The sequence below is a fragment of the Diaporthe amygdali genome, assembly GCF_026229845.1.
Source record: "Diaporthe amygdali strain CAA958 chromosome Unknown NODE_19_length_847323_cov_64_739301, whole genome shotgun sequence".
Lineage (NCBI taxonomy): Eukaryota > Fungi > Ascomycota > Sordariomycetes > Diaporthales > Diaporthaceae > Diaporthe > Diaporthe amygdali.
Window position 1 is genome coordinate 670,287 of NW_026517039.1, and position 10,460 is coordinate 680,746.

The 10,460-nt window shown below is 53.6% G+C and overlaps 4 protein-coding genes across 4 annotated transcripts; 3 read left to right on the forward strand and 1 right to left on the reverse strand.

The window, feature by feature from the left end:
• Positions 1-505: 505 nt before the first annotated feature.
• J7T55_010567 (uncharacterized protein) lies at positions 506-2,179 on the forward strand (the record flags this gene model as incomplete). The annotated part of the gene is made up of 2 exons (XM_053145125.1): positions 506-809; positions 879-2,179. The coding sequence occupies 2 exons, from the start codon at positions 506-508 to the stop codon at positions 2,177-2,179; spliced, it is 1,605 nt and encodes a 534-aa protein (XP_052992414.1).
• A 2,012-nt stretch (positions 2,180-4,191) lies between these two features.
• J7T55_010568 (c-3 sterol dehydrogenase c-4 decarboxylase) lies at positions 4,192-5,370 on the forward strand (the record flags this gene model as incomplete). Its single annotated transcript, XM_053145126.1, has 1 exon — positions 4,192-5,370. The coding sequence occupies one exon, from the start codon at positions 4,192-4,194 to the stop codon at positions 5,368-5,370; it is 1,179 nt and encodes a 392-aa protein (XP_052992415.1).
• Positions 5,371-6,128: 758 nt separating this feature from the next.
• Positions 6,129-7,788, forward strand: J7T55_010569 (uncharacterized protein; the record flags this gene model as incomplete). Its single annotated transcript, XM_053145127.1, has 2 exons — positions 6,129-6,972; positions 7,034-7,788. The coding sequence occupies 2 exons, from the start codon at positions 6,129-6,131 to the stop codon at positions 7,786-7,788; spliced, it is 1,599 nt and encodes a 532-aa protein (XP_052992416.1).
• A 381-nt stretch (positions 7,789-8,169) lies between these two features.
• J7T55_010570 (uncharacterized protein) lies at positions 8,170-10,148 on the reverse strand (the record flags this gene model as incomplete). The annotated part of the gene is made up of 3 exons (XM_053145128.1): positions 8,170-8,364; positions 8,436-10,090; positions 10,145-10,148. 3 exons carry the CDS (start codon positions 10,146-10,148, stop codon positions 8,170-8,172), a joined length of 1,854 nt encoding a protein of 617 aa, XP_052992417.1.
• Positions 10,149-10,460: the final 312 nt, after the last annotated feature.

The window sequence follows — 10,460 nt, forward strand, 5'->3', positions numbered from 1 at the left end:
GGACGCCGCGGCCAGTTGCACACCCGGACTGGTCCTGCATCTACGGGATAAAAGCATGTAGAAGCGGCCTAAGGGAGCCGCTTCGCCTGAGCTGCACGTACGCACATGGGCGATGCTGGCGGTTGGGGGCCGAAGGATTCAAGACCGCGGTCATTCCCAGGCGCACAGGCTCATTCAGCTTCTAAAATTGGCCCCCTGTCTTCGCCAAGCCTGGCTGGAGTGAACCGGGATTGCAGCGTTGTACGCCTTTGGAAGATTGACTCCATCTTTCAGAGCTCCCCTGCATCTGTGACCCGAACCTCCCCACATCTGCCCATTTACTCGTTCGTGAACGACGACGTCTCCCCACGTTCGGCTCCATCATTTCGTTTCCTTGTCATTTTCCAGCCTCTTGCTCATGTCCTACCACTGAGAAGTGTTTCTTTGCCCGTCTGTCTTTACTTATGCCATGTCTCATCCCTGCGAATAGTATGTCGTTTCATTGTATCGACTTCGGCAGCGCAACATGGCGCCATCACGGGCCGACCCATGGCAGCCGGTGATCTGCCCACCTAGATCGTCTCCGTGTCGTCTTCGACCGTTCCCGATCTCCGCGCTTGTCTTTGTTCTCGCGATACTGGCGAGTCATTTTGGTCTCTGTGCCGCAGACGCCTCCGACGATCAGCTCTCCGTTACATGGATCTACCCGCAAGGAGGAGAGGTCTTCCGCTATCTGGACACAGTCAATGTCTCGTACCGGTCTCCCTATCCTGACCCATGGCTCTATACTTTCTGTTACCAGAATGAGACAGCCAATAGCGTGAGGCAAAGTACGGTCACACCCACTGGGACTGGAACCCCCAAACTTGGATGCCTGTGAGCTGACAGCCCCTGAATAGTCCGCATGCAAGAAGCCGAGCCCTACGATGCCTTTGTCCTGATACCAATCAACTTCACGAGCTCTACACCTTGCTGGTTTAACCTGCGCGAGAACACAAAGGAGAATAAAGGATCAAACAGTGAGAAGTGGTCTCTGACGGAGATCAGACGACAATCCGGGCCAATTACCACTGGTGCACCAGTCCCATCCGCCACGACGACGCCCTCGCCGACTTCCAGCTTGTCTCGAACAGCGACTTCCACCGTGGCGAGAGCGAGTAGCAATGATGGCTTCAGTTCGGGAGCGAAGGCTGGGCTTGGAATTGGCGTTGGGCTTGGGACTGCGCTGATCTGCGCGGGTGTTTTCTGGCTGTACTATCGCCACATCAAGAAAAAGGAGCATCACCGGGAGGTCTACAGGAGGATAGTCGGCGAACAAGGACGCGCGACAGGGCAGGACGGACACAAGCCCCCGGATGAGCATCTCGAGCCTTGGAGGTACGGCAACACACCTCAGCCGGGCTCGTCTGCCGCAGGCTCGGCCTACTATGCGTCGTCGGGTCTCAGCACGAACTGGTGCCCGAGCGAGGTCACTGTCAACGCCCCTTACCAGTATTACGACCCAGTGGGCTCCAGTCATCACGTAGCAGCAAGCCATCGTTACCCGGCAGAAAGCGTGGCAGCAATCTCGGTCGCGACAGCAAGCGCATCAGCCCCGGCGCCGGCCTCAGTCGTCCGCGGCTTCAGCACCCCCAGGCCTGACCACGTGCCCGACGCAGCGGCCATCCGAGACGTGCAGGACCTCAGCAGCAGCTTATACCCCTCCGAGTTCAACGAGCCAGTCTCTCCAGTATCGGCAGACAGGGATATCCCACCCGCGCGGGTCTCGTCGGTGAACTACGGGCCCACAGGGCGCCTCGATGCCAGCACCGGCGCCGACTTTGCGCTTCTCCCCGACTACGCCTCGCCAATAGGCGGGAACGAGAATGATGACCCCGACGACATATACGGCCCACCCACGCCGCGGACTCCGCCGCCACCTCACTCCGCACACATTCGCACGGCGAACGAGTTCCCGCCGCAGCTGCAGCAGCAGCAGGTCCCGCAAGAGCTCGCATCACAACCCAGCTCACGCAATATGAACGCCGTTGTAAGTGAGCTGCCAGCGGCGGAGAGTCATCGTGGCTTCGGGCCTCAGGCAGAACTGCCCGCCGGCGAGGTGCTGAGGCACCAGCGATCGGACCAGCAGAGTGCAGAGCAGAAGTTCCGGCTGCAGGATGTGGCGCCGCTGAGGACGGGGCAGCACCGGGATGGTGGATGAGAAGCGTGACGTGCAGCTTTCATACATGGCATCGTACATCGCACTCCTCCGCTCGTGTCGTTTCCATATTGCGGCAATTATAATGACCGGAGAAGGACATGGGGCCATCGCGAGCCTACACCTTGTGTCAGCACGCCAAGCAGTAGCAGGCCCCCGTGTCAGCTGTAAGCCTAAGTGTTAGGCTTATAATCAAGCATGCCAGCAAGGGAGGGCACCACTCGGCGGTGAAGTGGCTGAACTCGATTGTGGTGATACACCGCTTCTGTTGGGCCACAGAGTCATGTTGACGCTGCCAAGCAATGCTAGACCTGCTGAGTAAAGTGGCGATACAAGTCTCTCCTACCGTCACGTAAGACGAGCATGATCTGGCGGCCCGAGAGAGAGCGACGAGGTAGGCAGCCGTGAGGCTGTGCTCAGTCGGGCAGCTGCATAGACTGCAGAGATTGGAGCTTGCAAATGAGAGATAAGCATTCAAGCCTTCTAACACAGTAGGATATGTGGAAGGATCTAGAGCTGTCGATCCCGTCTGCCTTGGGATCTGCTCCCACACAACATTGGAAGAAGCCAAATTCGGATATAGCAAGTGGTCGGTCAGAACGATCAGATTCCCACTGAGGAGAGGCGAACTCGAAATATTATAGAAAATTTAGCATTAATGGATTAATTGGTCTTCTGCCTTAAGAAACCACACGTGTACAACAGTAACCTGTCGAGGTACCGGGGTAGGTGGTGCCATCTAAATCCGTCCGCTGCTTTTCTGAGAGAGCACAAGTCACCAATAGCGTAATGCTAGGTGTTGATCTTAGGTATATCCAAAAACTTGGGTTGATCCCTAGGATCGTCGTCATATAGTACTTATCCCACGACCCCTCCTTTCTCCCTCGGCCTCAGTGATGCCACAACCATAGTTGGGACTGCCTCCAACCTCTATCAGCTCGATATGATAAGACTACGAATGGACTTGAAGTCTATTGCTCTCTTCCTTTCTTTCCATCAAAATTCACATCATAAATACATATGGCGAATAACGGAGTCGCAAGTTGAGGTCTCCCAAAACTACGCTCTACTTTTGTTCTTGTAGCCGAAATCGATCATCTCTTAGCAGTTATGGTATATCATAGGAGTCTTTTCCTTTCCTTTCACTTTTTCCCCGTGCGCATCTTTTAGTCGTTTTGTAACAGATTACATTCATTTGGTTTGGCTTGGTCCCATCAGCATCCTTCAGGAGCCCAAAGATTAAAGAGACAAGTATGAATATCTTTCAAATATTCGACGATTCCGTTTCCAGTCCAGATGGTCTGCCCCCTTTTACCCTTTACTCCATCAAATTGGAATTTTCTGTAGCTCACGAAGCTAGTCATCGATATCAAGGATCGAGGAATTGGGAAAGGTACCGCTAGACCTAGTAAGAAGGGTCTCTACAGAGCAATATGACATCACTCCAAATAATCCGCCCTCTAATTTTCATTTAAACATGCTTATATCCAAGTTGGCAATTGACGACTAATATTCACGGAGTTCTGTCTTGGCGCACCGTCGTCGTCAACTAGGCCGGCTGGACGGGAGCTTAAGACGACCCCGCTCTGCCGTGGTGCGTTCTCCCAATTATAGATAAGCTTCAGCGCTCGCCTCTCCCAAGGGCTCGAATTGGTCATTGTAGTGGCAGGAGCTGTGTACCAGTCTCAAGTCATAACTTCTCAGAAACCTACTAAACACGGTTGCATCATTACAAGATAAGAAGGTGGCCATCCCTAAACTCGGAAGAAGCCGCGAGAGATAGGACGGCCTGGCTATACGCCGAGTATAACGGCTCGCCCTTTCCGAGCGTCACACTGCATGTCGCAATGCGGAATGCTGCATAGCAAGCACGAGGAGCGAACGTGTCTCGGCCTAGATCTCGGTCACTATCTGCGTCCGCGTCCCTCTCCCTGAGCAACTCCATAACTCCCGACACATCCCACCCACCCTCAAAAAGTTGGAGCGCCTCCTGCCCTCAGACCCAATGATATGACATGGCTTCTAGGATGGCGAAACCCTCAGCAACGCCACCCACCCCGCCACCGTCTCAGCGCCTCGGATCGGTGCTTGTGACGGGCGGCTGTGGCTTCCTGGGCTTCCATCTGGTTGGGCAGCTCCTCGCAGACCCGGAATGCGGGCCTGTGTGGATTATCGATCGAGACATCTCGCGCAACGTTCATGACAGCCCCAAAGCCGAGTACACCAGCTGCAGCATCACTGATGCTACCGAGGTGGCGAAAATCCTGGACCACGTCCGCCCAGAGGTCATCTTCCACACTGCAAGCCCCAATGCGACCTACGGGCGCCGCGGCGACTTCTACAGGACCAACGTTACCGGGACGGAGACGCTGCTCGGCCTGGCCAAGGAGAGGCCGTTCGTCAAGGCGCTGGTGTACACCTCCTCAAACTCCGTCTACGCCACCGCCAAACACGCCAACATCCGGGAGTCGGAGCCCATCTGGACCGGCCGACCGGCGCCGTGGAAGGGCATCCTCGAGTACGCATGGACCAAGGGCACGGCGCATCAGCTAGTACTCGACTCGAACGAGAGCTGGCGCAAGGGCGGCCTCAAGACGGCGGTGATCGTGCCGGCCAACATCTACGGCGTCCGCGACGGCCAGGCCCTGTCGCTCATGTTCGACCTGTTCCAGGATCTGAGTAGGCCCATCTTCCAGGTCGGCAGGGGCGGCAACATGGCCAGCTTCGTCGAGGTGGGCAACTGCGCCTCCGCCCACGTCCTCGCCGCCAAGGCCATGATCGAGGGCCGGCCCGGCGTGGCGGGCGAGGCGTTCAACGCGTCGGACGGGGACGACGTGCCGCTGTGGTGGCATACGAGCGTTACTTGCGCTGCGATCCGTGACCAGGACGTCGGCGGTGCCGGCGGTCCTGGTAAGGCTAGGGTCAGGATCGTGCCGGCGTGGGTGATGTGGATCGCTGTATGGGTTGTGTGGTGGGTGCTATTGATCTTCACATTGGGGTACATGGAGCCGCCGCCAGCGTTCAGTCGGGAGGGATACGAGTGGTGCACCGAAGACCACACATATGATATTCGAAAGGCGAGAAGAGTCTTGGGGTACGCGCCGTTGTCTGGAAAAGAGTGGCACGCAAATATCGTCATGGACGCGGTTGAATGGGAGAAGGATCGCCGGTGGGAAGCTCGGAAGGAGGAGTAAGAGACCAAACAAAGGACTGGGAAGGTGAAGAATACGTTATCGTGAGGCAGTTTCCTCGTGGTATGGCTTGCCTTACCAGTTGGAGGCACTGGCTCGCCTGTCAACAAATACGCTTGAATCGACATGCTTTCATACTGCTACAAGGAGGGCCAAATGGGCGAGCAGTGGACGAGGTTTCCCGCTCATGTTTAGCTTTTCAAGCCTTGAGATTCTTGAAATACATAGATAGAAAGGCTTTCCACGTGTTATTACCAAAGGAGCTTCGAGTAAAGGTGGAAATGCAACCTCGTTCGATGGAGATATAAACACCAGAAATGTTAACGCCAGCAATTAAGTTTCCAGCAAGCTGTATCTCAAGCATGAAAGACTTTTGAGAGTGTCGCACGCGCGCGTCTCCCCTGGAAGTCGTTGATTGCCCAAGGCATTTCCAACTTTCGCTTTGGACTTTTATTCCTTTCACTGCGTACTTGCTGGTGGGTCTACCTTCCAACTTTCAATGCCTGATTTTATTCACTGCTGTGTTCTGAAATAGACACCTTGTTGCAGCTCCCCTTTCAAACACAAGTCGCAAAACCTGACCAACTTACGTCGCCTTCCATTCCAAGGCCGCTCATCACGTTCAATCTTCCCATTAATCCACGTGGCGACATATGACCCCATCAAATTCTCCATCCTTCAAAACAAGCTCAACAGGCTTTCCAGTCACAGAAATTTGTTCCCACCGACCGACAAGTGGCGCCAGCTACTGCGCAGGTACCATGGCCCCTTCTAACAGCCCTGAGAGCACCAGCTCGCCGGACGAAGATCTCAAAAACCTTGCGACAGCGGCGAACGGGGCAGCCAACACAACCAGCCAGATGCGAGACAACATGACTTTTCACTACTTCATCCAACTTCCTCCTGAGCTTCAATCAATGATTCGTACTGAAGCGATCGATCAAGCCCTACGGAATGCAATTGGAAGACCATTCAAAGGCGGTCCACTGGCTTCGGTATCAAAAGAATGGAAGAATGATGTTGAAATGCGCCTTTTCAGCCGAATCCGAATCAATCCGTCAAAAGAGAGGCATGTTCTAAGGTTCAGGGAATTCTTTACTAACGAGCGAAGAAGGTTTCTCAGCCAACTTGAGATCACCATTGACGACCGCTGGACGGGTCCTTGGCATAGGGACATGGGCATTGTGCAGATCAGCCAGGTAATGGAGAAAATCGGACACCTGCTACAGTACCTTCAGAGTTGGGAAGTTCACAGGGATGAAGAGCAACCACGGTCCATCGAAATCATCTTTGTGTCTATGTCTAACACTCTAGATCCTTCCTTAACAACAAGATTGTGTTCTTCCATTCACACAAGCTCGCTTTGGGAAGGCTCTGATTTGGACATGGTCACAGGCTCGGGCCAGATTCCTACCAATGTGGCATTGTGGGCCATCAAGTCCGAATTTCCATCTACTCTCGACATGGTAACGCACCTCACCTTCCCTCTCGATTGCGTTCCTTTGCCTGCTGCACAGGCAATGATACAAAGGATGCAAAATTTGAAGTCTTGCGATTTTGAGATAAAAGTCAACGCTTCGCAACTAGGATGGAGGAATTTGAGTGGTAAGTTCCGTGCCTCCTTGGTCTCAAGACAAACACGAAGCATTTGCCAACTGAACGATAGATTTCGTCATTTCATTGCCCACGTTGGCACCTTCTCTCCGCTGCCTTCGAATCTCAGGCTCATATGTCTTTTTTGAAACCTTCACATCGACATTGAAAAAGTTCTCCGCTGTCTTACGTGACTACAGTCAAAGTCTTGAGCGTCTGGATGTCTCTGATTTGCCCTTGCACCAAGCGTTCTTCCAGCCGTTTTCGGACGAGTTCGGGATCAACGCGGCAATGTCGGAATGGCGATGGCCAAAACTCGAGACACTTGAGTTGATATTTGCAAATTTTGCCCCCTACCTGGAACCGGGCCGGCTTAAGTTGACACCAGCCGAAGTGCTCATTGCAGCGGGCAGGGCGGCCATGGCCATGCCGGTTCTCAAATATTTCCATGCTGGTATCGTGGAAGAAGCAGCAGATTCTAAGAACAAGTATTTTTGGATCGCGCGAGAGCTGAATGCAAGTCTCGAGAGTTCGGGAAAGGCTCGCATCACGTTTAAAGGATTCAATACCGACGAGAGACGGAGGATTTTGGCTGCATGGCTTCCTTGGATGGGGGCTGAGGCACGATTTGTGAGGGAGATGTTCGATGACGACACTTTGGATGACAACGATTCTAACAAAGTCGAGTCCGACGGCCAGCAGTCCGCGCAATCAATAGGTCTGGAAACATTTTACAGTTTTCCCGAAGACAAAGGCCTGGTCATCATGTCGGAAAGGCAGATGCAATTGGCTGCTACAAAGATGCTGGGGCAGGACTCGAGCGACTGAGGCAAATCGAGCTCGGTATTTAATCTGTACCGTAATTGTTCATTATCAGAAACCCATCAAGTCAGAACCTACACAATGAGAGGGGTTAGGGACATGTCCTTCGCGTTAGTGATTCCTCCGACGACCAGTGCAGCACCTAGGGATCACATCTCGTCAGGATCACCCCTTCTAGATGACTCCTCGTATGGCGACGTCTTACAGAATGATTTCTCCATGATCAAATCAAGTGGACTAATCCAGTCCATTCCGGCCGGCGATGTGAAGGGTGAAATTTGTCTATCTCATGACAATTATGAGGGAGTACTCCAAGGAACATCATGCAACGTGCTCATACTTTCTTCAGCCCAAGCCTGGTGAACTAAGCTAAACATTACTACAATCTCAGCTCTTCTCTACAGGCGACGTCTTCTCGTCCACAACCGCCGCATCCTTGGCGTCGTTGCTGTGCACAGGCTCAACTTCTAAATCCGAGTCGGTGTCATAGGTCATGTACGCATCCTCGTCAATATTTTTGTGGCGGAACCAGAAGATTACAGTCTGGGCGAAGAGTACGATGGCGGGGCCGAACCAGATCCACTGTGATGGCTGTATTAGCAAGATCCCATCGAAGGGATAGAAAGAACAGTCGTTGGTACGAGACTACTTACGACAAGATACGGGTCCTGGATGACAGGTGTCAACACCTCGCCAGCAGCGGCATACAGCGCCGTCATGAAGAGACAGATCGAAAAGACGACCGACTTCATGTTGCCTGGAGCGCGAGAGTATGCTATCTCATAGGAGGTGACGTTGACGAAGATTTCTGAGATGGCACCCAGGATGATCATGGGCAGCTCCCACCAGACCGAGATTGGCGACACGTTATCGCACGTCGAAGCCTGATACCCACAAGGCGAGGTCCGGTAGACATACAGCTGCGCGAGTCCACCGCAAATGCCTGAGATTGCGGCAAGGATGAAGCCGAATGTCATACGCTTGATGCGACCAAACCGGATGTTTCTTTTCGCCAAGAAGGGGTAGAGTCCGTAGGCCATAATGGGCGTAAAGATGATGATGGTCAGCGAGTTGAAGTTGGTCAGCAGGTCGTTCGGAGCGCCGTTGAGCGTCATCGAGCCAGCCAGGTTTGATGCGGCTGCGCCGATGCCGCCGTCGTTCAGTTGGTAGATAGGGATGTAAAGGAAGACTTGGCACGCTGCCCAGGTGCGGCCCACATCTGTAACAAGATGGTTGTTCCACTTCACCGTGTGACCCTTCTCTGCCAAGACAGCCGGACGTGCGGCATCCCAGAAACCCTTCTTCCACACCATGAACTTGTTCTCCTTGCAGCAGATCCATGTGATTTTGAAGAAATCGTTGAGTTCAGACCCCATGGGTGGCTTTTTAATAATCTTCTTGTTTACGCCGACGAAGATGACAATAACGAGCACATAGATGATGGTAGGTAGGAGGAAGGCCAACCAGAAACCAACGTAACGCTCAGCGTAGGTCGAAGCCAGAGCAAAAAAGGCACCAATATTAATGAAACCGTAGTAGATCACCATAATTCGCTGAATAGTGGTCTCAGGGTCAACGAGGACCTTCTCGCCTGTCTTCAGCACCTTGGTATACTCGCGCTGGTGCTGATACTGGTCGATCACCGTGGGCGCGACGTTGGGCTTGAAGATGCCAGCGCCAATGGCAAGCATGAAGAAGGAGATCATGAAAGGAGCAATGCCGTTGCCAGCTTGCAGTATGGATGGGGCAGCGCCACCGACCATGATAACGTGAGCCACGGCACCAATGCTTGCTCCCCAGATGATAGTCTTGTACCGGCCCAGCTTCGTGTCTGCGATCCAGGCTCCCAGGATGGGGAACACATAAGCGAGGAAAGTGAACAAGAGAACTAGGGCAGAGGCGAATTGGACACCCTTGCCAAGTGCACCAGGCACGCCATTGACATCTGACTTGGCTACGGCACCAGCGCCATTGCCACCCTCAGGGAGAGGATACTCCATGAAGTTGTTGAACACACCGGTGGTGGCATAGTATGAAGCACGCTCGGCTAGCTCAGCGACGCAGAGGATGTAGGCGATGGCGGGAATCTTATCGGGTACCTTGCGCAGGGTACTTCGCTCCTCATCCGTGGGAAGAGGATATTGCTCATTGTCGTGTACCTCGGCGTTTGTGGACGACCTGGTGGCTATCTCTGGGTCGATGTTGGCCTTCTCGTCGGGCACTGTGCCGACCTCTGGGTGCACAGCTGGAGGTTCATGAGACACTGGCGGGATGATGATGGCCTCGCCACGGTCAGTGGAGAATTTTGCTGTCAAAATGTCAGAGGGGTGAGTATATGAGGAGGGCGAGGTAGAGGACCTACACATCTTGACTCGTGGTACCACGGCTCTTGCAAGTCGTGATCAAGAGACTTGGAGTTATAACGAAGACTGCCAATCTAAGGAAGGCCAGAAACGAGGGGATAAAGTTTCAAAGACGATCACAAGCGGGACATGGGGGAGTTATAATCACAGGGCAAGCAACCAAACCGTCCGTGGCATTGCATGCAGTGATACCACCTCCCAATACCGGGGAGTCCAGATGGCTCCCACCATGATCCCGGGTCGTCGTAACCTATCAGACCCACACTCCGTGAGGTAGTTTCGCGACATGTCGGCTAGTTATCAGTCTATACCATG